This window comes from Ascaphus truei, chromosome 8 (assembly GCF_040206685.1).
Source record: "Ascaphus truei isolate aAscTru1 chromosome 8, aAscTru1.hap1, whole genome shotgun sequence".
In the NCBI taxonomy this organism is placed as follows: Eukaryota; Metazoa; Chordata; class Amphibia; order Anura; family Ascaphidae; genus Ascaphus; species Ascaphus truei.
The window spans coordinates 30,985,958-31,012,506 of record NC_134490.1 but is presented as its reverse complement, the minus strand read 5'-3'; the positions used below and the strand labels follow the sequence as shown (position 1 = coordinate 31,012,506).

General features: G+C 45.7%; 1 protein-coding gene across 2 annotated transcripts; it reads right to left on the bottom strand.

Moving 5' to 3' along the window:
* Positions 1 to 6,490: 6,490 nt before the first annotated feature.
* Positions 6,491 to 26,264, bottom strand: MEF2B (myocyte enhancer factor 2B). Of its 2 annotated transcripts, none has more exons than XM_075611136.1 (9): positions 26,040 to 26,264; positions 20,599 to 20,689; positions 19,811 to 20,014; positions 19,061 to 19,132; positions 14,315 to 14,465; positions 10,871 to 10,986; positions 9,493 to 9,610; positions 8,824 to 8,947; positions 6,491 to 8,460 (listed from the first exon to the last, which is right to left on the bottom strand). In XM_075611136.1, exons 2-9 carry the CDS (start codon positions 20,650 to 20,652, stop codon positions 8,163 to 8,165), a joined length of 1,137 nt encoding a protein of 378 aa, XP_075467251.1. In that variant the 5' UTR covers positions 20,653 to 20,689; positions 26,040 to 26,264; the 3' UTR covers positions 6,491 to 8,162. The 2 variants fall into 2 exon arrangements, with proteins under 2 accessions (XP_075467251.1, XP_075467252.1); XM_075611137.1 differs by having other exon boundaries at positions 9,493 to 9,607.
* Between the last annotated feature and the right edge of the window lie 285 nt (positions 26,265 to 26,549).

The window sequence follows — 26,549 nt, the reverse complement described above, 5'->3', positions numbered from 1 at the left end:
TGAGAAGGAGCAGAGGGGAAAGAGACAGAGAAGAGACAGTGACACTGAGAAGGAGCAGAGGGGACAGAGGCAGAGAAGAGACAGTGAAATTGAGAAGGAGCCGAGGGGACAGAGGCAGAGACGAGACAGTGACACTGAGAAGGAGCAGCGGGGACAGAGAAGAGACAGTGACACTGAGAAGGAGCAGAGGGGACAGAGGCAGAGAAGAGACAGTGACACTGAGAAGGAGCAGAGGGGACAGAGGCAGAGAAGAGTGACACTGAGAAGGAGCAGCGGGGACAGACACAGAGAAGAGACAGTGACACTGAGAAGGAGCAGCGGGGACAGAGAAGAGACAGTGACACTGAGGAGCAGAGGGGACAGAGGCAGAGAAAAGACTGACACTGAGAAAGAGCAGATGGGACAGAGGCAGAGAAGAGACAGTGACACTAAGAAGAGCAGAGGGGACAGAGGCAGAGAAGAGAGTGACACTGAGAAGGAGCAGCGGGGACAGAGACAGAGAAGAGACAGTGACACTGAGGAGCAGAGGGGACAGAGGCAGAGAAGACAGTGACACTGAGAAGGAGCAGCGGGACAGAGAAGAGACAGTGACACTGGGAAGGAGCAGAGGGGGCAGAGGCAGAGAAGAGACAGTGACACTGAGAAGGAGCAGAGGGGACAGAGGCAGAGAAGAGACAGTGACACTGAGAAGGAGCAGCGGGGACAGAGGCAGAGAAGAGACAGTGACACTGTGAAGGAGCAGCGGGGACAGAGGCAGAGAAGAGAGTGACAATGAGAAGGAGCAGCGGGGACAGAGAAGAGACAGTGACACTGAGGAGCAGAGGACAGAGGCAGAGAAGAAAGTGACACTGAGAAGGAGCAGCGGGACAGAGAAGAGACAGTGACACTGGGAAGGAGCAGAGGGGACAGAGACAGTGAAAAGACTGACACTGGGATGGAGCAGAGGGGACAGAGGCAGAGAAGAGAGTGACACTGAGAAGGAGCAGATGGGACAGAGGCAGAGAAGAGAGTGACCCTGAGAAGGAGCAGAGGGGACAGAGAAGAGACAGTGACACTGAGAAGGAGCAGAGGGGACAGAGAAGAGACAGTGACACTGAGAAGGAGCAGAGGGGACAGAGGCAGAGAAGAGACAGTGACATTGGGAAGGAGCAGAGGGGACAGAGGCAGAGAAAAGACTGAGACTGAGAAGGAGCAGCGAGGACAGAGACAGAGAAGAGACAGTGACACTGAGAAGGAGCAGCGAAGACAGAGACAGAGTAGAGTGATACCGAGGAGCAGAGGGGACAGACAGTGACACTAATAAGGAGCAGTGTGGACAGAGACAGAGAAAAGAGAGATACTGAGAAGGAGCAGAGGGGACAGACAGTGACAAGGACAATGATAAAGGTCGGTCAGTGAGAAAGAGTAGAAGGGAGAGGGACAGCATAACAGGCTTTGGCGCGGGGGGGGTGAATGGCAGGGACAAGTGTAAGGGGGACAAAGACAGAAGGACTGAGAAGGAGAAAAGGGGAGAGTAGTAGAGAGAAAAAATATTGTAAGGTTAAACCATTGACCTGTTTACATGCTGTTCCAAATTACTGTAGCACGACTGACACCTTGTGGCATAGCAGAGGGATGACATTAAGGACCATTCCGCTATGACATGAACGTTCTATACGTAGGGTGGCTAGCAGCATCAATTATTTATTTTTTTATAAAATATTTTACCAGGAAGTAATACATTGAGAGTTACCTCTCGTTTTTAAGTATGTCCTGGGACATATATTGTATATATGCAATACGGTGGAGATTTCTTGTTGCCTTTTTCACCCACCATAACTTAAAACGTTCACCATTATCACCCAGCACTTCCACTGCAGCAAGGGATTCTGAGAAATGACATGCAAATGAGCACACAGTGCCACCTTTTGCTTCAAATCCATTTTGACATGGATCCCTATAAGCTTAAGCTTGCTGCATTGCCAGCTTTTCAGCACAGCCTGGCTTAAGATGCACAGCCAGTAAACCCACCCACAGACAGCTGTTTTGACCTTTTAGGTCTCATCAGTGTAAGGCTGGTTATACTGGCTTTGCAATTTGAAGCTTTGGACAGGCATCCACCACGCATTATTTAAGTTATGGTGGGTAAAAAAGTGACAAAAAAACCTCCACAGCAAAGCATATAGCAAATGGAAATATTACTGTGTGCTCATTTGCATGTCTTAGACAGGTCTGCAACCCCACCTTTCACCATTATCACTGTTGAATGTTGGTTGCCGGAGGACCCCCTAAAGAGTAACACCCATTGAGAGGATTCTCAAGGAAGCTACCCCAGGGAGCAGAGCAGCGCCTTGGATCACATGTTGGGGCCTGAGTTATCTCATACATGCTTGAAAATCTCGGATGTTTTAAATTGTTATTGCTCGAGACCATTACATTTTACTCACTGGTATTACACGAGGATCGGGCACTTTGTCTTCTCTTTTTTTCTATTCAGGTCTCGTGACGGGAGGTAGTTGTACCCATGAAGAAGGCTGCTAGTATCCCAAAGATTTACTAAGATTAACCCATTGTGGTCACAGTGCTACCGGACTATTTTTACGTTTTTTGAACTTTTTATGTTTTTTTTCTTTTTATTATATTTTTTTATATATTGTTTACACACTTTATTAGCTTAGCGGCAGTATAATCTATATTAACATTTGTTCTAGTCTTTGTTACTGCTAATGATTTATTGACATACTTTATCAGTTCAGTAGGAGTATTCATTTGCTTGCAAATCTGTTACTGATTATCGTTCATTGAGCAATTTGATATCTTTTGCAAATACTATCCAGAACCCCCAGAACATAGGAGACATTTAGATATATTGCCATAGACCCATAGGCGCAGTCTAAACAAAATATATTTTTGTGCTATATATATATATATATGTAGCCCCCTTTCCCTATGCCTAAGGGAAATACGCAGGTGACAACGTGGGCTGCTGTACCTGTCTGCTGACAGGAGGCCTGAGCCTCCGCTTCTGGGAGCCTGGGGTGAGCTCTATCTCCTTGTGCACAGCGCCTCCACCTAAGAGGGATCCCAGCGTTGGCGTGATAATCCGTCACAGGAACCAATACAACAGTAGTAAGCAATAACACCACACAATGTATATAACTGATCTTTACTGTACACAATAAGAAACACATATAACACACAATACTAGGTAACAACAGTATAGTGCAGTGACCCCAACACTGAGTGGTTCCCCCAAAGTACTGAGGGGGCCGTGGCACCAATAACCCCTGGTGTCCGTCCCAGCAATCCCACCCAAATGTGAGGTAGCCCTAACCCCTGTAAATGTTGGTGCACGTTTGGTACCCAGGTGCAGCTTGCAGACCTGGACTGAAGAAGGTCCCCCGCAGCGGGGCCTCCGACAGTAATTCCCCTCTCGCCTCAGGGTCCAGATTCTCCTTGTGGTATAAGCTCCAGCCGGAGGGTCTCACACAATGTCCCAGAATACTGAGGTCGGCTCTCAGGCCGCAGATCGCCGCGTGGACCTTCGTCCACCGGCGCAGCAGTACTACTATAGTACTAAAGGGGAAGGTTGCCTATCGGAGGCCTTCCCTAAAATACTCCTCTCAGGTGGTTCAGGGCCTAGCTGGGGTCTAGGGGGCACGATCTAGGCCTAATCCATGGAAGCACTGCTCCCTGGATGCTACCTTCCAGGTCGCCACCTCCGTCTCCTCTGGTTCGCGGGCTCTTCGTCACGGAGGATATCCTGTTACTCCAGGCAGTCCATTGGCTGCCTCAGCCCATGTGGTATACTACACCCCCGCCCCAGAGGATTCTGGGTCTTGTAGTTCCGTTGTAGTCCTTGCGGAGCCTATCCACAATGGCTCCCGCGCCGATTGCCACTGTGCATGTGCCAAGCTCCTGAAAGGCCACCGCGCTGTTCCCCCTGATCACGCGGGGTCCCGCCGGACAGCAGGGCAGATACCGGAGCCAGGGTAGGGGACTCGGCTACATATATATATATATATACACATACATACATACATACATAAATACATATATATATTTACATTGCTATATCAAGTGCGCAGAAACACTAAGTCAACCCCTATATTTATACCTGTTTCTCTGCATTGGTAGGCTGATTGAAAGATTTACTAACTAATCCTATTAATACAAAAAATCCTCCAATGAATATCGTTTTAAGTAAATTATCAGATTCACAGGCATAAATATAGGAAGTCAGACAAGTTGTAAGAATAAAAGTTTTAATACAGAAAATGTTAAAAAATGCAAGAGGGATTAAACACAAAAAAAAATCACGATGTAATATATACTGCATATCATATAATGTAATTACTCATATTTTATACACGTAGTAATACATTCAGATATAACATTTAGTATCTATATACATTACCAAAATTTAAATACTAATATATCTATTGTATATTTAAGGAGCATTTGAATATGACTCATATATATATCTCCAGAATAAATATACCAAGATGCCTATAGTATATTGAAAGAGTCCAGGGATATAATGAAAATCAATTTATGAGAAAACTCCCAAATCGATATCAATATTGTGTCCATGTGGCACTAATGTTTTCATCAAATGAATCCACTTGGTTTCTAGTTTTGATATGAAATTAATAATATCTCCCCCTCTCCAACTGGGCACAAAAATATCTATACCAATACATTTAATTCTGATTGTGGCATTCTTTAAAGTGCCTAGAGAGGCTATGCTACAAGAAACCTTTTTGGATGTTGGTGATATGTTCTGCAAAATGCATTTTTAATTTGCGATTTATACGACCGATATACTGTTTTTGACACGGATAAGTAATCAAATATACTGTATTTACTGAATCACAATGAATAAACTTGTTCATTTCAAATTCTCTCTGAGTATATATGGAACAGAAAGTCTTAACATGTTTAGTCTCTGATGGATTGAGCTTGCACATTTTACACCTGAGACATTTGAAAAATCATTTTACATTTAGAAATGATTTTGTTTTGATAACTTTATCTGATATCAAACAACTGGGAGCAATAGTTTTTTTAAGTGACATAGCCTTGGTAAAGATGACCGTAGGTTTCGCTGGCATATAAGGATGTAAAATTGGGTCTTTTAATATTAGATGCCAATGCTTATTTAGAATACGTTTAAACCTTGGCTGAAACAGGATTATACTGTGTAATGAATGGAACATTTATTTTCATATCTGTATTTTGGATACTGCTAATATTTTCTTTCTTTTCAACAGATCATTCCTATTTAATGCTGATGTTTTTAAATAGGCATCATTCAAAATATCTTTATTATAAGATTTAGATTTAAATTTTTCTAGAATGACTGCAGCTTGTTCCTCAAAAATCTGAGATTCAGAACACTTACGCTTCATCCTTCTTAATTCCCCATACGGGATATTATTCAACCACTTATGATAGTGGTTGCTTTCCGCCTCTATGTAATTAAGACAACTTACAGGTTTTTTATATGTTTTTGTGTGAATTTGATCATCTTTAACATAAATAAGTAAATCCAAGAATTCCAGTTCAGAAGTGCTATGTTTACAGGTGAAAACTAAATTATACTCATTATTGTTAAGGTGTTCTAAAAATGAATTTAAACCCTGTGCTCCGCCACACCAAATAATAATAATGTCATCTATATAGTGTTTGTAGAGTACCAGATTTGTGCCGAGATCATGGTTGTTCCAAATATGCCCATGAGCAAATTAGCATAACTCGGCGCAAATCTGGTACCCATCGCTGTGCCCTTTAATTGCAAAATATCATTGGGATATTGTGACTTTGGAACAATATATTGAATCTAAACGAATTCCCAGAGGGCTGAGATTATTAAAAACTCCCACAATAGATATTTCCAATAGTGTTTTATAGAAGGTTTTATATCTAACACTAATTGTGGGCAGCGCTGTCACATATAAATTGGGTGAGTTGGCTTCTGTGGACACCTTGTGGTTGGGTGCCCAGGGCACCTCAGTACTTTGAGGAAAACCCCACCAGGGTGTGGACAGAGTGGTTGGACAGAGGGCACGGTGTGGGAGTATGGCCCTGCGAGGCCTGTGTTAGTCTGTGTACTGTTATTTGCATGTCAGTAAACCTGTTATCATTTACGCTGTGTGTACTTATTGCATTGGGTCCTGTGAAGGAGTTATCCGGCGCTGTCAGGATCCCTCACAGGTGGAGGCGCTGTCACTAGACGATCCAGGCCGGGCTCCCAGCAGCGAAGGTTCAGGCCCCCTGTGAGCCGAAGGTAAAGCACCACACACACTTAGTAGCCGCCACATTTCCCATAGGGTGGGGGGAACAGCGCTACAATTAATAAATAAGGGGAAGTGTAGGGTAAGGAGTTAAAGAGATTGGTGCTGCTGACATTAAGAAGACCAATTTTTTCGTCATACAGTAGATAAAAGCCATTAGCAGAAAGTACAAAGGTATTAAGCTCCTCTTAGCAATAATCTCACAGGCTCAAACACACGTTTTCAAATCTATTTATTCCAAATGAAAAATAAATAAAGTACAAATGATTTATTTGCTATATAGCGCTGACATTGTATGGAGCGGTTTACAAAGACTCAGAGGATCTTACAATCTGATTATATGACTGGGGAACAGGGAAATGGGACTGGAAATGGACTGTTCCACTTCAAAGACTGGCACTGGTCCTTCTGCTCAATGGTGTTGCATATTTTACTGATAAGTACTACGGGAAAAGGGATCCAGGTGAGTCAGAGGAACCCGAGTCTGTCCCTCCTACTGCAAGGTGACAGTGACACAGAGACAATACATGGATACGATTTCAGGACACTCTACAATCTAACAGATCAGCCGTTCCCAACCTTACTATGTAGCACTGAATACCAACTGTACCCAGCATGGCAAACTGTCTATTAATTGTGCTTTGTAACCCTTTAAGAACTGTGAAACCCCATAATAATATACTGTGACTTCATGGAACCCCCACCCCACTTATCCTATATATGTAAAAATATTATTGCTGTGGTAGGGATAACATTTTGAAACTAATATTATTCGATATTCTATATATTTTCTCACTTAACATTAAGTGTGAAGATATTTTTTTTGTATTAATAAAGAAGCAAAGTAAAAAAAAAAAATGGATCTGATGGTGTCTTGAAGGGTAAAATATCCGACATTGCCACATTTTTCTTTGGGTCCCCAGGGTTCCACAGGACACGGGCTGAAAACCACTGATCTATAACGGTACCTCTATCATGCCAGCACTTTCTCACCACCTTTCGTTTCGTTAGAGATCAGCCTCCTCCTTTCCAAATGTCACCCCCAAACTATGCAGTACCACATTGTAGCACAAGATATATATTAAAAAAAACTATGACTTAAAAGGCATGATATGTAAATAAAAAAAAATAAGGACTAACACAAATGTTTAATGTTTCATTATTGTAGTTGGGAAGCACTGTATTCTAGGAGATAATGGGGATGGACAGGGTTACCTGTGAATGTGCTCACAAGTGTTATTTTTAATTGTACGGTGCAGGGGTTTTGTCGCTTCGTTTTACCCACCATAACGTATTTATTGTCTGGTTGAAACCTATCACAGCCTCACATTGCAAAGCCAGTATAACCAGCCTCACACGGATGAGATCCAAAAGGTCGAAACAGTTGTCTGTGAGCAGGGTTACTGGCTGTGCACTGCTTTAACCCAGGCTGTGCTGAAAAGTTGTGTACTGCGGCAGGCATAAATTTATTGGGGTCCCATGTTAAAATGCATTTGCAGCAAAAGGTGCTCATTTGCATATCATTTCCCAGAATCCCTGGCTGCAGCGGAAGCATTGCTAAGAGATAATGGGGAAAGACAGGGTTGCAGACCTGTCTGAGACGTGAAAGTGCTCACACGTGGTATTTATATTTGCTATTATCATAGTTGAAAGTGAGTAACAGTGAAAAAAAAATGAATTAAGCTCCTTGACCAACTGTAATAAAATTAGCATGGGCAGATGTTCCCCCAGGCTGCTCCTCCTATACATTACATGGTGAAAGCAATAAGGCACTCTGTTCGTGTTTGGAGGCTCGTCCCTCACAGCCGTGCTTGCTGTCATGGCCTCCGTGCCTATAGGATAAGGGTCCTCAGATCCCTAACAGGATAGTGTCAGACCCTCCGCCCATTATCTCTGCCAGGCTCCTGGCACCTGCAGACATCTCATGGAGACGCTGGGCCTGTCTTCCACCAAAGGCAGAGGCCTGACAATTGGGTAGGGGTATCCTTTCCTGTATTCCTCCGCTCTGCGGTGGGATTCCCTGGGACCCCTGTGCTGGGGAGGTGAGAGAGGGTGCAGTGTTGCATCAGAGGGGCAGCTAAGGACCGGGGAGAGGCGTTCGGCTTTAATGTTGACACCCAGTGTGTGGGGAGGGCTGGCAGGTGACAGCTTGGTTTCTGCGCTGGGCTGGATCATACTGGGAACCCTGCAGATTAAAAGTAACACAGGTCATAGTAACAAGTAGACTACCCCATGCAGTTTAACCCTGTAAGTGCAAGAGGAGATGTAGAAACAAATGAACCAATGGTCGTGACGTTAAAAGGGCAAAATCTTGGTGACTCATTGGACACTGTTCCTGTTATTTGTCCCTATTACCCAGAATGTCCCCTTACTTTGTCACTGCCCCGTGTCTTACACCCCCTCCCGCCCCGCTTATTATCCAACTTCAAGGGAAGCACAGGTAGTGTTAGCTACAGTAATTACCACTGTCCACCAGGTGGCACCAGAGTATAGTCAATGTCTTCACCTGACATCACTCGCTGGCATTAGGTAAAGATCCTTTCCTTACCTGAGCTGTGAGTGTCCGAATGTCAGTGCAGAGTGGGGATGAGTCCAGGGGGGCAGAGTGTGCCCAGGCAGTCTGGAAAAGTGACCCACACCTGGGTGAGGGGAGGGATCCGGGAGAGGAAAATCTGCAGGTTTAAAGCAACAGAGAAATTATAGAAAGACTATAACTATATTTATTATTGTTATTATTACTACTAATTTGTTATCATTTTTATAACTTATACAACAATTATTATCATTCACATATTGTTATTATTTTTTTGCACAATAGCATTATAATATAAATATAGTATTATATATTCTTACATAGCGCGTTATAATTTACCAGCTCCTTTCTGACACTCCGGGCTGCATATTAACAGGCACATTGCTAATTTGTGGACATTTTTAAAGACTTCTTAAAAATGAACAATATAGTTATGCTGAGTATCTCTATACACTTCCATCTTCCCACAGCTCCTTCTGCTTGAAACATAAAGCAGCCTAAATCTGCATTGCTGTGCCCCTGGCAGTGAAAAGGTTAAAGACGACGTGTTGGCTCCTGATTTATATCTACCTGGGTCCCCACTTGAGTACCGCCCAAATCTTCATATACTGAATACATATTTATACTTTGCTGTAACGGTGAAAGCCAGTTCCATCCGAAGGTTGGCATCGTGTGGGCACTCACCTGTGTGATGGGCAGATAGGTATGGGAATGCGTCAAGCCCATGGGCAGGTAAGGTGGCATTCCTGGTAGTCACCGCTCCGCTCCGAGCCTGCAGCCCCGAGTATCCTGTCGTTCTCTGCTGAAAGGAAGCATACCACATAATCAGTGAGAGGACGTCTTGAGCTCCCTGTGCCCACTATGCTATGATCTCTACCCCCTGGCACAACCGTCCCACACGGATAAGAAGCTTGTCTGATTTATTTTTTACTGGGATATGGGATCATTGGTCCCTCCTGTTCTGGTCACAGTGTCACCCTCAAAAGGTCCCTGTTTCTTCTGTCTGTGTCACTGTCATCCTTAGCTAAGAGGGACATGTTTTATGTTCAGCAGGACTTCTGTCCGTGTCACATTTAAAAGGGAAGATCAATTCTGTCTCTGTCCCTCTGCATGGTGACATAGTGACACAGAATCAATTAGTCTTCTCTGTCATACACTATACACAGGTATACAGTTATGTACAGCAGAGCTGCGTATGTGAACTACAGGATGTGTGTGTGTGTGTGTAAGTGTAAATGGCAGACTGCGTATGTGAGGGAACTACAGGGTGTGTGTGGGAACTGTAGGGTGTGTTTGTGTGTGTGTGGGGGGACGGACTGCAGGGTGCGTGTGAGTGTGTTTGTGTGTGGGGGGGGGGGAGGGGGAACTGCAGGGTGTGTGTGTGAGGAGCTGCAGGGTGTGTGTGAGGAGCTGCAGCCTGTGTGTGTGTGAGGAGCTGCAGGATGTGTGTGTGAGGAACTGGAGGGTGTGTGAGGAACTGGTGTGTGTGTGTGTGTGTAACTGCATGCTGTGTATGTGGAACTGGAGGGTGTGTTTGTGAGGAACTGCAAGGTGTGCATGTGTGAGGGACTGCAGGGTGTGTGTGTGTGTGTGTGTGTGTGTGTGTGTAACTGCAGGCTGTGTGTGAGGAACTGGATGGTGTGTGTGTAACTGCAGGGTGTGTTTGAGGAACTGCAGGGTGTGTGTGTGTAACTGCATGGTGTGTATGTGAGGAACTCTAAGGTGTGCGTGTGTGAGGAACTGCAGGGTGTGTGTGTGTGTATATGATGAACTGCACGGTGTGCGTGTGTGTCTTTACTCCTTCCCTAATTTCCATGAAATATAACAAATATCTGACCCCAAAATCAACAAAAACGGCAGCACTGATATACAGTTTGTCAATACTTAAGTGACACAGAGCAAGGAGGGGCCCATCAAGCCTGACCCTCCCACCTCATGGTGTCAGACAGAAGAGACCTGTGTCCTTTTGCAACTGTGGCCCTGTCACCACACTGTGTGGACTGTAACAGGTTGCTATGCAGACGGAGTCCTCGGACGGTCCAATGAGTGGGTCTGATCTCACCCTGGCACTACCCAGCTCTGCTCTCTGCATCTCGCCTGCCTGGTATGAAGGGGGCATGGTCTTGGCCTGGGCGCTGTGACTCCTGTTGCCAGGGGAAACCAGCAAGTATCCAATATCTAAGGAGATTGTAACAAAAAAGGGAGGAGTCACACAGACAACATATTTACATGTGTGTGACATACATGCACAGCTTTGCCTTTGGAAGCACTGCAATATATACATATACACACACATCCATCAGTGTGTTTTGTTTGAAAAATATTATGGAACCCTGTAAGAGACGAGTGGAGAGGTACGCAATGAAGATCGTTTAAAGTGAAACAAAAATTAGGCTTAATTGCGCCTGTCCCTTTAACACAGCAAAAGCATTCAAAATAAGCAAAAGAAAAACCTGCTCCGCTTTGGAGAATATCAACACATGTAGTCCAGCCTTCTCTAACTGGGTGGTTAGCTAAGCTAATTACCAGACCCAAATATATATATACATTTATGCAGATATATAAACAGTCCTAAAAGAAAGTCTTATCTGTCTCTTGTAGCTGTAGGGGAAGCCTCTCTGCTCTCCTGGGTCAGCACCTTTGTGTGCTAAGGCACTGTCTGTTCAGGTATAGAGGTCTGGTCCCCTTGTCTTGCTATCCGCATACAGTCCAGTCCTTCTGCAGCTCAAGACATCTGCTCCTCTGGTCAGTCCAGTGTGGACTAAGGAAAAATCTGTCTGTCCTTCCTTGGTTCAGCCCCCAATTGTGAGACTAAGGAATCCCTCCTTTCCTGTCTCAGAACAGGCTATTTTTGAGAGAGCTCTAATCAGCCAGATGGAGTTGGTTAATTGCTGGTATGCAATTAACCAGCACACTGCTGGATTAGAGACAAGTTTCTTTAAACAGGGATAAGTCCCCGTTACAAACCCTAAGCAGGAAATATTAATTTCTATATAAACTACAATTAATAATTACATTAAAGAAATGTGGTAGAAAGAGCCTTTATCCCTCTCCAGTTAGTATTCCAGTCCCATTCCAAATCATTTCATGATCACTATATGGGGTTTGTTGATAGTCCCTGCCAAATAGTATTGAACCCCTTCACTGAAAATGGGGACAGCTATGTTATAATAGATTTGCCCTTATACTGAACTAATCTAACTATCTACATACACATACATACATACATACATACGTTTTTTTATACATACACATATATATATATACAGTATTTATTAAATATATATGTATTTCACACAGATACACACACACTCTTACATCACTTGCTTTCAGGAACCATTTAACACCTCTAGCCATAAATCTCATCCACACCGGGGGGGAGGACAAGCACAGATAACATTCCAAGAGACACTGTTTTTAAGTATACCCTTTGATTGCTTCATTCATTGTAACATCGCCGGAAGAAGAGATCAGTGTATCTCGAAAGCTCGCACAAATAAAAGCATTTCGTTAGCCACAGAACGGTATCATCTATTTATTTTTTGATTACACACACGCACATATACATACATATATATATACACATATATATATACATATATATATACACATATATATATACATATATATATATACATATACATATATATATATATACATATATATATATATATATATATATATATATATATATATATACATATATATATATATATATATATATATATATATATATATATATATATATATATATATATATATATATATATATATATATACTTGTGTTTTGTTTCCAAAAAATGTAGTCAGTTGGTTTTGGGAATTCTTTTACTTTTAAGCTCAAAATAAGTATGGAATTAAAAATATATATATTTGTCCAAAAAGTTGGATTTTTCCGCAGGTATTTTAGTTCAAAAACTGAAAACTTCACACACACACCTTCCTTCCATATCTTTAATAAAATAATCTTCATTATCGTTAATAAAATAATGGCAGGTTGTACCTCTCAGCTCACTGTATATAATCTACACCTCTCCCCCCCCTCTCTAACCACATGACCCACAGACCACATCCTGCGCTGAAACCCATGCTATGTACACGCTGTCCACACTGTGCGAGAAGTGAGGGGGGGGGGCGTCTTCTGTCAGAGATGGAAAGCCAAGCGTCAGACAGGGTGGGTTTAACCTACACATGGGGGAGCAGGGGTCTGGGGGCGGGAGGATTCATTTCCAAGGAGAGGCCAACATAGCAGCTTTAAAAAAAAGAATATATATATATATATATATATATATTATATATATATATATATACACCAAGTTCAACGGCTTCATAAGAAAGATTCACACACACACACACACAACACACATACACAACACACACACACACACTTTCCCATAATCAATATTTCCATCCTTCTTTGTGACCTTTATCAAGATGATAAAAACCCAAAGATGGACCAAAACAGATGTTGTAACTAGAGATGGGGGAATCTGCCCAAATTCATTTCCTGGATTTACTCGCATCCCCCCCCCCCCAAAAAAAGAATCTGTTTCGCGGTGTAAAAGCCGCAAACGGATTTCTCCGGTTTTAATCCACGCGGATTCATCAGAAACTGCGATCGGATACAGTCTGTTGACGGATTTGTATAATGGTGACCGGCCCTGCGCTCCGGCAAGCTAAGAAACGAAAGATTTCTTAAGACACGCTTCCGCAGGCGTGCGGAAGCATGCGCGAGCCCCTGCTAAAGCCGCTCTCATTGCGGCTGCAGGGGCTCAGTGCCGAGCAGCAGCGTGCCTCAGCACGGGTCAGCGCCTAAGCGATGACCATGCCCGAGGCCTAAGTGCCTAAGCTGGTGCTTTTTTGTGGCCTGACAGGTGAGGCAGTGAGCGCGCTTAGGGGGCGGGGCGAAGGTGTGGCGGAGGTGGGGCGGGAGGCGGGGCCAGTCCCTCATCCCCATTGGATGTTTGCTGTCACGTGACCGCTCCTTCGCTCCCCTCAGCGCGTATATTTAAACTTGCCTGTCGCCTGCATTTCCACACGCCTCCGCACACATGCGTAAGCGGCTCCTAAGGCTGCGGTCCCACTAATAACTACTACAGCGCACGTCTGTGCGATCAAGCTCCGCCCACCCAGTTCCTCCGGTCCCAGTCCCTACCTTGTCACGCACCTTTCCCCAGCGGTGCGCGACAGGTTTTCAGGCAGGCAGGTGAGTTTGAGATTGGCATTTGCAACGGAGGCGTGGCCACGCCCCCGCCAGCGGTTCAGCCAATGAGGGCGAACCAGCCGCGGGACGTCATGGCCACGCCCCCGCAAACCTACCGCCACGCCCCCTCCCGTCGCAAACGTTCTCTCTCCCCTCAGACCGCAGATCGTGGTGTAGCGCTGTGCATGCGTCGCCCCCCCGCTGGGTGCGTGCCACAGTGCAGACTGGGGACTCAGCCTAAAGCCGCGCTGATTACAGATGCAGGGGGTATAGAATGTCAATAGGAGAGTGCTCAGCTGATACCTGGTGCCAGGGACTCCAAGGAGGGGCTACGCTTCAGAGCCGGAGATTTGAAGTGCAGTGGTCGGCTTAGGTTTTGAGGGGACCCAAGGCACCCCTCCGTACTGCTAGAAGGAGAGGCTGGATATGGCGCATCATGGCTCAGAAGCAGAGGCTGCTGGGGAAACACAGAGAGAGGGCAGTGGTAACAGAGAAGAAGTCAGAAGCAGAGGCTGCTGGGAAAACAGAGGGCAGTGGTAGAAGAGAGAAGATGTCAGAAGCAGAGGCTGCTGGGAAAACACAGAGAGAGGGCAGTGGTAACAGAGAGAAAATGTCATTGTATATTCCCAGTGGTTGAAGTATGATGGTTTGAGGTATAGCCGCACAACAACTTTAATTTACAGCTACATTTTCCTTTGCTTTTTTTAAAAGGCGGTTTCTATTAACCCTTCGCTGCCAGAGGATCCATTAATGCATTGATCTGAAGGACATACATAATCTTAGGCCCAGGACATACTGCACTCAGCGTCGCTGAGGCGGGCTGAGCCACGCTGAACAGATGCAGAAAGCCCCTGCATCTGTTATCAGCGCGGCTATAGTTTCTCCCTCCTCATGCGCGCTGAGGAGGAGAAACTCTTCCGAGCGGCAAACTGAAATTTGCCGCTCAGGGAAGCGGAGGAGCGGTCACGTGACCGCTCCCATCCAATGGGGCTGCAGCCGGTCCTTCACCGGCAACACAGAGGTCTGTGTGTGTCTGTGTAGGAGGTGGGGGGGAGAGGGTGATGCTCCGGTCCCTATCCTCCTTCTGCTCCGGTCCCTCTCCCCCTTCTGCTCCGGTCCCTCTCCCCCTTCTGCCCAGATCGCTGTCTCCCTTCTGCTCCGGTCCCTCTCCCCCTTCTGCCCCGATCGCTGTCCTCCTTCTGCTCCGGTCCCTCTCCCCCTTCTGCCCCGATCGCTGTCCTCCTTCTGCTCCGGTCCCTCTCCCCCTTCTGCCCCGATCGCTGTCCTCCTTCTGCTCCGGTCCCTCTCCCCCTTCTGCCCGATCGCTGTCCTCCTTCTGCTCCGGTCCCTCTCCCCCTTCTGCCCCGATCGCTGTCCTCCTTCTGCTCCGGTCCCTCTCCCCCTTCTGCCCCGATCGCTATCCTCCTTCTGCTCCGGTCCCTCTCCCCCTTCTGCCCCGATCGCTGTCCTCCTTCTGCTCCGGCTCCTCTCCCCCTTCTGCCCCGATCGATCGCTGTCTCCCTTCTGCTCCGGTCCCTGTCCCCCTTCTGCCCCGATCCCTGTCTCGTGTGTGTGTGTGTGTGTATGTATATATAATGTGTGTGTGCGCATTGTGTGTGTGTGTATATATATATATATGTATGTGTGTGTGTATGTGTATGTGTGTGTATATATAATGTGTCTGTGCGCATTGTGTGTGTGTGTATATATATATGTATGTGTGTGTGTGTGTGTGTGTGTATATATACAGATGGCGGAGCAGTTACAGTAGATTATTGTGTGTGTGTGTGTGTAATGTGTGTGTAATGTGTATGTGTGTATACAGATGGCGGAGCAGTTACAGTAGATTATTGTGTGTGTGTGTGTAGTGTGTGTGTGTGTGTGTATATATATAATGTGTGTGTGTATATATAATGTGTGTGTGTGTGTGCATGTATGTGTATATGTATGCATGTGTATGTGTATGCATGTGTATGTGTGTGTTTGCGTGCGTGCGTGAATATATTTATCAAAGTTGCACAATGTTAATAAATAATTTATTCTCACAACATGTCTTTTTTTTTTTTTAATTTTTGAAATATTATATAATAATAGCTGATATACCCGGCGTTGCCCGGGCGTGGAAGGGCAGGGAGCATGGAGTGGAAGGGGGGGGGGGGGGCAAAGGGCAGGGAGGGGGGGGGCAAAGGGCAGGGAGGGGGGCAAAGGGCAGGGAGGGGGGCAAAGGGCAGGGAGGGGGGGGGCAAAGGGCAGGGAGGGGGGGGGGGGCAAAGGGCAGGGAGGGGGGGGGGGCAAAGGGCAGGGAGGGGGGGGGGCAAAGGGCAAAGGGCAGGGAGGGGGGGTCAAAGGGCCGGGAGGGGGGGGGCAAAGGGCAGGGAGGGGGGGGGGCAAAGGGCAGGGAGGGGGGGGGCAAAGGGCAGGGAGCAAAGGTCAGGGAGGGGGGGGGCAAAGGGCAGGGAGGGGGGGGGCAAAGGGCAGGGAGAGGGGGGGGGCAAAGGGCAGGGAGGGGGGGATTGACACACACACAATACCCCCCCCCCACACAACCCCCCCCCCACACACAATCACACAATCCCCCCCCACACACACACACTTCCCCCCCACACACACACATACTCAATCCCCCCCACCCCCCCACACACACACTCAATCCCCCCCACCCCCCACACACACTCAATCCCCCCCACCCCCCACACACACACACTCAATCACTCCCCCCCACCACCACCAACACACACACACACACTTAATCAGTCCACAATTTCACCTGGGGGGGCGACATGCTCCGTTCCCCCAATCCCCCATGCTGCTGAAAACGGGAAGCAGACAGGAAGAGAAGGAGGGGCTTGTCTGTGTGCAGAGAGAAGCCCCGCCCCCTCTGCAAGACACAGACATAGAAGCAGCAGCACGGAGCGCCCCCAGGTTTCCCTGCAAGCTGCTTGCGCACCCCCTACATAATCGTGCGCCCCCCCCAACCTGGTGTGTGTGTGTTGTGTGTTTGGCCCGTCACTCCGCCTCAGGCCAATGAGAGGTGTGCGGGGGCGGGCGGGCGGCCCAAGGGACCAATGAGATTTCCCCTAGGGACACCGGACATCCAGACAGGCATACAGTGCTTTCACTAATATAGTATAAGATACACACACACACACACACGTTCCCCAGTGACACACAAACCACTTCAAAGTGACACACACACACACACACTGACAGCTACCAAGTGACACACACACACAGTGATACCCGCCTCCCAAGCGCGCTTGCTGTCTCCTCTGTCAGGACAGCAAAAAGCTCCTGGTAGCGCGAGCGTCAGCAAGCGAGAGCGAGCAGCAGCACCTAAGCGCTTACTATATCCGAGTTATATATATATATATATATATATAGTAAGTAGTGATACTCTGGGTCTGTATACATAGTAAGTAATGGTAGTCTGGGTCTGTATATATAGTAAATAATGGTACTCTAGGTCTGTATATATAGTAAGTAGTGATACTCTGGGTCTGTATATATAGTAAGTAATGGTCCTCTGGGTCTGAATATATAGTAAGTAGAGATACTCTGGGTCTGTATATATAGTAAGTAATGGTACTCTGGGTCTGTATATATAGTAAGTAGTGGTACTCTGGGTCTGTATATATAGTAAGTAGTGGTACTCTGGGTCTGTATATATAGTAAGTAGTGGTACTCTGGGTCTGTATATATAGTAAGTAGTGGTACTCTGGGTCTGTATATATAGTAAGTAGTGGTACTCTGGGTCTGTATATATAGTAAGTAGTGGTACTCTGGGTCTGTATATATAGTAAGTAGTGGTACTCTGGGTCTGTATATGTAGTAAGTGTGGTACTCTGGGTCTGTATATATAGTAAGTAGTGGTACTCTGGGTCTGTATATATAGTAAGTAGTGGTACTCTGGGTCTGTATATGTAGTAAGTGTGGTAGCCTGGGTCTGTATATATAGTAAGTAGTGGTACTCTGGGTCTGTATATATAGTAAGTAGTGGTACTCTGGGTCTGTATATATAGCAAGTAGTGGCAATCTGGGTCTGTATATATAGCAAGTAATGGTACTCTGGGTCTGTATATATAGTAAGTAGTTGTACTCTGGGTCTGTATATATAGTAAGTAATGGTACTCTGGGTCTGTATATATAGTAAGTAGTGGTACTCTGGGTCTGTATATATAGTAAGTAGTGGTACTCTGGGTCTGTATATATAGTAAGTAGTGTTACTCTGGGTCTGTATATGTAGTAAGTAGTGTTACTCTGGGTCTGTATATGTAGTAAGTAGTGGTACTCTGGGTCTGTATATGTAGTAAGTGTGGTACTCTGGGTCTGTATATATAGTAAGTAGTGGTATTCTGGGTCTGTATATGTAGTAAATAGTGGTACTCTGGGTCTGTATATATAGTAAGTAGTGGTACTCTGGGTCTGTATATATAGTAAGTAGTGGTACTCTGGCTCTGTATATATACTGTAGTAAGTAGTAGTACTCTGGGTCTGTATATATAGTAAGTAGTGGTACTCTGGCTCTGTATATATAGTAAGTAGTGGTACTCTGGGTCTGTATATATAGTAAGTAGTGTTACTCTGGGTCTGTATATATAGTAAGTAGTGGTACTCTGGGTCTGTATATATAGTAAGTAATGGTACTCTGGGTCTGTATATATAGTAAGTAATGGTACTCTGGGTCTGTATATATAGTAAGTAGTGGTACTCTGGGTCTGTATATATAGTAAGTAGTGGTACTCTGGGTCTGTATATATAGTAAGTAGTGGTACTCTGGGTCTGTATATATAGTAAGTAGTGGTACTCTGGGTCTGTATATATAGTAAGTAGTGGTACTCTGGGTCTGTATATGTAGTAAGTGTGGTACTATCAGTCCCTGAAAATGGGGTTATACCCTCTGACCAGTGTTTGCTTCTAACCTGCTCTCTTGCCCAGCAGCCTTGTGGCAGGAAATGTATTCCCAGAATCCCATGCTTTAGAGATCAGCTTGAAGTTACACACTGCATTGTCACTTACAGGAGACATGTGATGGGTGAGGGACAGGCTCACCTCCTTATTCAGCCTCCGCAGCTTCTCCTCGTGCTCCACGACCTCCAGTCCTAGCCTCCTTCGCTTCAGGGACTGTAGGGGGGACAGTTGAGTCATTATGGAACTGGCCTCTGAAGTACAGGTGGGAGCACTGTTCAAAATATTTACTTAATCAACAAATAGTTAGATGGTCAATGGGTAACACTGTCTGCTGGGGTAACCTATCTACTGAGAGTTATATAGTAATGGACTTCATTACAGTGAGTGGGCCAGCTTTCCAGTGAGTGGGACTGCCTTCCAGTGAGTGGCCCTGCCTTCCAGTGAGTGGGACTGCCTTCCAGTGAGTGGCCCTGCCTTCCAGTGAGTGGCCCTGCCTTCCAGTGAGTGGGACTGCCTTCCAGTGAGTGGGACTGCCTTCCAGTGAGTGGGCCTGCCTACCAGTGAGTGGGTGTGTCTTTTAATAAGTGACATCACTCCTGTTGTCTTACCTAATGAGTGAAACTATAGGCCATATTTAGTAAGCGGTGCTTATTTGGTAAGACACTTTTACGACCCATTCAGCATGGGATGGTATGTTATGCCATAGCACCTCTTAGTGACTATGTCCCTATATTCCAATAAAACCTACTCCTAATTAGTGAGCCTTTTCCCTTATGCACGAGATTCACTGTGAATGAGTGAAACTGCTTATCCAATGAGGACTCCCATTGAGCGAGATCCAACAGGGACGGTCTCCTGAGTGCTGGGAGTGACGGGGAACGTCTGAGTCACCTCCAGGATGTCGGAGTTTGTCCGGCTCTCGTGCGGTTCGGTGTACTCGGTGTACTTCAGCAGCACGCGGTCCATGTCCGTGCTGGCGTACTGGAACAGGCGGTTGGCCCCGTTAAAGATGATGAGGGCTATCTCGCAGTCACACAGGACGCTCAGCTCGTACGCCTTCTTCATCAACCCAAACTTCCGCTTGGTGAATGTAACCTGGGGAAGCATACATGGGGGTCTATAGGGCTGGCAGCTGCCCCTTTCCTGGGGAACACTGATGCCCACATGCCTTGGCAACTGGACTCCCGTGGTCACCCTGTATTACAGTCAGACTGCCCCTGCCCATGAAGTGTCTGTGTGGGCATCTGATTTATTATCTGGCAGTTAATACTGTACATGTTTGGAACAATTATCCTTTATTATTGTCCGAGCATATAGTAGCTCTTGCCGGGTCTGCCCTCTTGGTTTGGTGTGATGCCCGTCCCTGCTGCCCTTAAACCCGCAGATGAGTCCTTCTCCACAATGAGGGGTTCTATATGGAGTTGGTTACAGGGCATTGGATTGGTCACCAGCTGCAATAATTGGAGAGCGCCCACCTTAACATACAGTATATGGGTCACCTAATGCCTTCTCTGCCAGAGGGGCCTGCAATGCTTGGCAACGCTATATGTTGCAGGCCCCTCTGGCAGAGAACGGGTGGCTTGTGCAGCACAGATGGGGTTAAGGCGTGGGTGTGGTGTGTGGTTCCCCAGTGTGTTGCTGTATAGGCCGCAATGTGTAGTAGGGTTTCTGCTAGATACCTGTCTGTTGCGCTGGTCTAAGATACGAGCGATTTGAATCTTTTTCCTCCCCATTCTGAATTTCTGCCCGTGATCTTCAACCACAAAATACCTTAAGAAAAAGACACGCGTGTTAAACACAAAGTTCAGATCTGTATGTCCCGTAACAGAGACAGCGGGGACCTATTGAGTCTGTCCCTTCCCCTGCAGGGTGACAGAAACAGGGGGAACATATGCCCTATTAAAGCTGCAGTTCAGACTTTTGTTTTTTTTAAATTTTTTTACTTCAATAGTTTTATGTGTGCAATCTCTAATTACCTATAGAACTGTATAGCTGCAGGTCAATTCGTTCTCCATGTATTGATAGGTCGAAATTTGGTGACATAATTAGTGAAGGGATCTGTTTATATTCTGCTTGTCTGTCAGTGGAAGCTCATGAATATTCATGAGCACTCCTGCACTGACATGTGCTAGAGGGAGGGCAGGGCTGACAAAGGGGTGTGCCAGGGCTTGTGACAGGACATGAAGGGGCGGTGCCTTAGCAAATGCTTGTTAAAATAGAATACAAGAAAATTGGTCTTTAAAAGTTGTTTTTTTTTAAAACAGAAAATGCTGAAAGTATTTTTTCTTACTACAGAACTGATTTATTAAAAAAAACACACATGCAGGATATTGACTGAACTGCAGCTTTAAATGTTTTCCTCTCACTGCAGAGTGACACATAAAGGACCTACTGTATGTCCCTCTGAGTCGGTCCCTTGCATTTCAGGGTGACATAGAACGAACCAGTGTCCCATTAAGTCTGTCCCCTCCCACTGACACAGAAGGGACACAAATACTATTCAGTCTGCCACTTCCATTTCAGGACGTCACACAGTCATCACAGAAAGAAAGAGCCAATGGCCCTACTGCAAGATGGCACAGACTGAGACCAATGTTCTTTTGACCCACTCGATATTATTACGCTGATCCCGCGCTGCGGAATATGTTGGCGCATCACAGATAAACAATAATAAGAATAATTCCCTAATGATTTTGACACAGGGAAAGAAAATCATCATCTCTTGCCTGTGATTTTTTTTAACCCCTCCATTGCCGGACTGTCCTGCTACACCAAGAGTCAAGGGGTTAAAAAAATGTAACAGCAGTATAACTGTAGGAGCCCTGGGAATAAACTCAGATGCCATCAAGAACCTTGTTGAGCCCCGGTAGAGCTGGCGAGTTCCTTTCCTTGAGCCCCACATCCCTCTTCCATTGCTGCTGATTACCACCTGCTGTTCTCCCCTCTCAGGGTTCTGAATCACAGGACCTGCTAATAAGCAGGGGTGTGATTCTGTAAGTCCAGGTGAGCATAGGTTCTCTGGCTCACTGCTCTCAGGTACAAACTCCATTTCCAGCTGACCTCCTCCCAGAGTTTCTAGGTTCTTGCTTTGCTGCTCTCCAGAGTTCTTTGTAATTTCTTTAACTTCTCCCAGCGTGGGTGTCTGAGATAACCTAACATCACAGGTGTCTGCTGCTTTCTTTGCATGCAATGGGCTTTTAACCAAATCTTCCGCTGCTTCTGCTATTAACCCCTGGGGATGCTGGAAGCTCTGGTAACAGATCCTTCCTCACAGTCTGATACACCCTGAGGTGAGTCCCCTTCCCTGAAGTCTTTGGATCTAGTTTCTCTCCCACTTTTTTTAGGCGTTTCCAAACTTATCTTTTCTTGAGAGCTTTAGGGCCTCATGCAGAGAGCAGCGCTATAGCAAATATCGCCATTTTTTGGTGAAATTCGCGCAGAAAACAGCAGAAAATGGCGAGGTAGGAAACGCGCCATTTTTTTTCTTCTATTTATAAATCTCGCGCGCGGCTGGCGAGAACCTACATCTCGCCAGTGTTAAAAATATCCAAATTCAGAAAGGCGCGATCGCCATCTAGCGGCTGTTTTTGGCGCGATTTTCTACAATTTCCTACGCCAACAAAAGTTGGCAAGAAGCAGGAGCTCGCCGGCCATAGAAAAAATAAAAAAAAAAGCGCGAATTTTTTCAAACACTTTTCTGCAGCGCGCATCTCTCCATTTTAAACTCAACACACGCATTCATGCTTTGAAATTGCAGATTTCGCACATTTCTGCATATGGAGAATAAAACTCTCCATTAAACCTACTTTTTCTTAAACTCTCCAATTATTTCTACTGCTGCTCTCTGCATAGGCCCCTTAATGTGACTCTTACTGGGGTTCTTGCTCCACAACATGAATCAGCGCATTGCTCTGCACCCTGCTCAGCACTTTGGGTTAGCATTTAAATTGTTTTCAAAAGGGAACGTTTCTGTTTGGCTGGACCCACCTTTATTTTAGCAATCTCACCTTCGAATCGGGTTAATACATCATGTAGACAATGTATTTGTTTCTTGCGCACGCCTCTCTCAGAACTGTGACATTTCTTTAATTTGTTTCTTCTTCCAACTCTGCTTTCTTACTGTTATACATCTGCAATAAAGCTTGGTTCTCTTCTTTCTTACGCAGATTCTGTTCTGCTCTTTCCCTTTTCTCCAAACTCTCCTGTAACTTGCGATCATGCTCCCCAAGGCCTAAACCACTGCTGCAGCCTGCAACCTCTCCTACTTCCATCTCCACAACACAGTCACCAACCCCTGGGTCTAAGGCCATCCTGGCTCCCCTGCAGCCCATCTTGGAGGAGTTATAGGGAGGGGTTATATGGCACAATAGGAGGGGTTATAGGGAAAGGTTATATGGCACAATAGGAGGAGTTATAGGCAGTGGTTATATGCAGCAATAGGAGGAGTTATAGGCAGTGGTTATATGCAGCAATAGGAGGAGTTATAGGGAGCGGTTATATGGGGCAATAGGAGGAGTTATATGGAGCAATGGGAGGAGTAATAGGGAGCTGTTATATGGAGCAATAGGAGGAGTTATAGGGAGCGGTTACATGAGGCAATAGGAGGAGTTATAGGGAGCGGTTACATGAGGCAATAGGAGGAGTTATAGGGAGCGGTTATATGGAGCAATAGGAGGAGTTATAGGGAGCGGTTATATGGAGCAATAGGAGGAGTTATAGGGAGCGGTTAAATGGAGCAATAGGAGGAGTTATAGGGAGGAATAGGAGGACTTATCTTAGTCATTTTGCGTTGTCCTCTGTCTGAGAAATAGCCGATCTCTGCCCCTGATTTAGATAAATGTGTGTGATACTCTGTAGCTCATTAAGGATGGAGTCTCTTAGGAGTTTATGACGCCATGGGAAGGCTTTGTGCGCTATAAGACATCCTGAATCTGATCCCTATTAAATGCCCAAGTTAATTACTTCCACACAGGACTGGGATTAATAAAGAGAAAGAGCATTTTGCCCTCTTAACCCCTGCGCTGCCAGAGGGGCCTGCAGCGCATTGCAACACCTCAAAATCTGTAACATTTGGGGGTTCTGAACTAAATTACATTTACCAGTAAGACCCCCTTGAAGTCTGAGGCTGAATAAAAATCAGTGAGACTGACTTCAGTGGGCTGCAGGTTCTTTTTGTCAGCAAACAGGTTAATTCCATTCAGCGCTAGAGAACAGAGATGTGCATATATCTAAAAAAACAAAGGATTTAACAGCATATATGGGGTGACCAGATGTCCAGGTTTAGTCGGGACAGCCCCTGTTTTTAGGGCTCTGTCCCGGTTTTTTTGGTCCTCCTGGCGAGCGCCGACTGCGCACGCGCGAATAGCGCTTGCCGACCACACATGCGCGATCGGCACTTGCCAGCCGCTCCAATCGCTTGCCGGCAAGCGCCGATCGCGCGTGCGTTCCAGCAGCCGCCAAGTGCCGATCACGCATGCACGGTCGGCAAGCGCTCTTCGCTTGCCGCTTCTTCACAGACTGGGACAAATATGGTCACCCTAAGCATATAAGAACCATTTGACCCATTTGCCTATTCTCCTATCTGTTGTAAAATCTCAGACCTTTCAGATCCTTGACAGCCTTCATATTTAGGTTTGTCTCACTTCTATCCCCAGCATTTTTGAATTCCCTTACTGTATAAGCCTATGTGCCACCTCTGCTGGGAGGCTGTTCCACGAATCCACCACCCCTTCTGTGAAGAAGGACTTCCTCACGCCTCCCCTGAGCCTTGCACTCTGCCTTTTTTTTTTAATATAGAACCTTGGCCCGGATCCAGAAAAGGGTGCTAAGGTTTAGCACGTGTATACTCCCCATCATATGCAAACAGAACAAAATCGAGCGCAAATATCATTTTAAAGGTGAATATTGCGAACACACTTGTGTGATATACAGATAATACATTTATACAGTTCCTGGAAATAGTGCTGCTCCAGAGATGGACTCAATACACGTCCATACACGAAACGGCAGAAGCAGAGAATCAGGAGCGCAAATAAATCCAGGTGTGTGCATCCGGACACTCTCGCGATGCCGTTCGTCAGGGCCAGATGGGTGAAGTGAGGGGGGGGGGAGGGGACGAGTGAAGGGGATGTTGTGTCTTCTCTGTTTTTGCACATGGGATCCCCTTCTTCCGTCTTGTCCCCACACTTCACTCATCTGGCCCGGACGAACGCCATCGCGAGAGTGTCCGGATAGATGCACGAGTTGGTTACCCCCGAACAACCAAACTGGCTAAGTCACTCACGGACCATGTGAGTGAGTCATTTATACATTTTTTCTCGTTTTTTTTTTTCAGTTGTATTTTATTTTTCATATTCAAAAAAAGCACTCGCAAATTTCCTCCATTTTGGACAGCTTAGAACTGCAAAAAAACAAACAAACAACAAAAAAATATATATACTGTATATCAAAAATCCTCAAGCGCCACTAATTTTAGCTATTTTAAAGTCTATAAAAAGTCCCAATGTTATTAAAATTCACCTCTAATGATCATTTCATTAGACTTTTACGTAAGACACAAAGAAGAATTTGCTGGGGTCTTTGCAAATTTTGACTATTTTTGCAGAAACTTGTCAGAAATGTGAAATGTTGCCAACATGTGCGCCTGTGATTTCATTCCTGAATCACTGAAAGTACTATCCAGAACAGTCACAGGGAAGAGCAGATTGACAGAGAAAACGGTGACTGTCCCTTTTCTGTCACTCTCTGCCTCTTCCTTTTCTGTCACTCTCTGCCTCTTCACTGTAAATGTTCCCTGTCTGTCCTTTCTCCTCTTCACTCGTTTCTCTGTCACAGTCCTCTACACCCCTGTCCACAGTAGCTGTGCCTCTGTCATTGTCCCTTGTCTGTCCCATACACCCCTGTTCACAGTAGCTGCGCCTCTGTCATTGTCCCCTGTCTGTCCCATACACCCCTGTTCACAGTAACTGTGCCTATGGACCCCTGTTCACAGTAACTGTTCCTCTGTCACTGTTCCTTCTGCCATGTGTCACTGAAGGAGGTTAATTACACTTTAAATTACGCCCCTAACTCCTGGAAATACTGAAGGCTTCAGATGTATAAAGAATCCACTTTTACTCACCTGTTCAGTTCTCCTAATGTGTCTGTTAAATTGCTGCGATATTTCTCCCTCCTACCTCTTCACACTTAGGGAGCCTCTGTGTCTCTTCTGGTTTGTCTGGTAAATGCAAAGGAAATGGGCACCTATAAATGGAAATCCCTTTTTTAGCTGCTGTGTCAGTGAGTGCACTTTAAAACAGATCTCTGAGACTTTTTTCCTCTCTACAGTAAAAGGCAGTACACAGTATCCTCCTCTGCACACTTTCATTATCATGAATCATTGCCCAGTGTCTTGTTAATCAGTGCAATTAGCATAGCACCGCCTCTGCAACTTGCTGATTGGCTGACTGCAGATAGTGGTTAACCCTTATTCTCCTGGGGCATAAGGAGGATGTGTATCAAGAGACGCTAATGCCCCTTTTGACGTATAAGAGAGGCAGTTATAGGGAGGGGTTATATGGGGCAACAAGAGGAGTTATAGGGAGTGGTTATATGCAGCAATAGGAAGAGTTATAGGGGCAGTTATATAGTG

Coding starts and splice junctions, on each gene's coding strand:
- MEF2B (XM_075611136.1), bottom strand. CDS start 20,652: ATGGGGAGGAAAAAGATTCAAATCGCTCGTATCTTAGACCAGCGCAAC. Junction 19,133..19,810: donor CAAACTCCGACATCCTGGAG/GTGACTCAGACG, acceptor TCCCCCCTACAG/TCCCTGAAGCGAAGGAGGCT. Junction 8,948..9,492: donor CCTATCTGCCCATCACACAG/GTGAGTGCCCAC, acceptor TTAAACCTGCAG/ATTTTCCTCTCCCGGATCCC.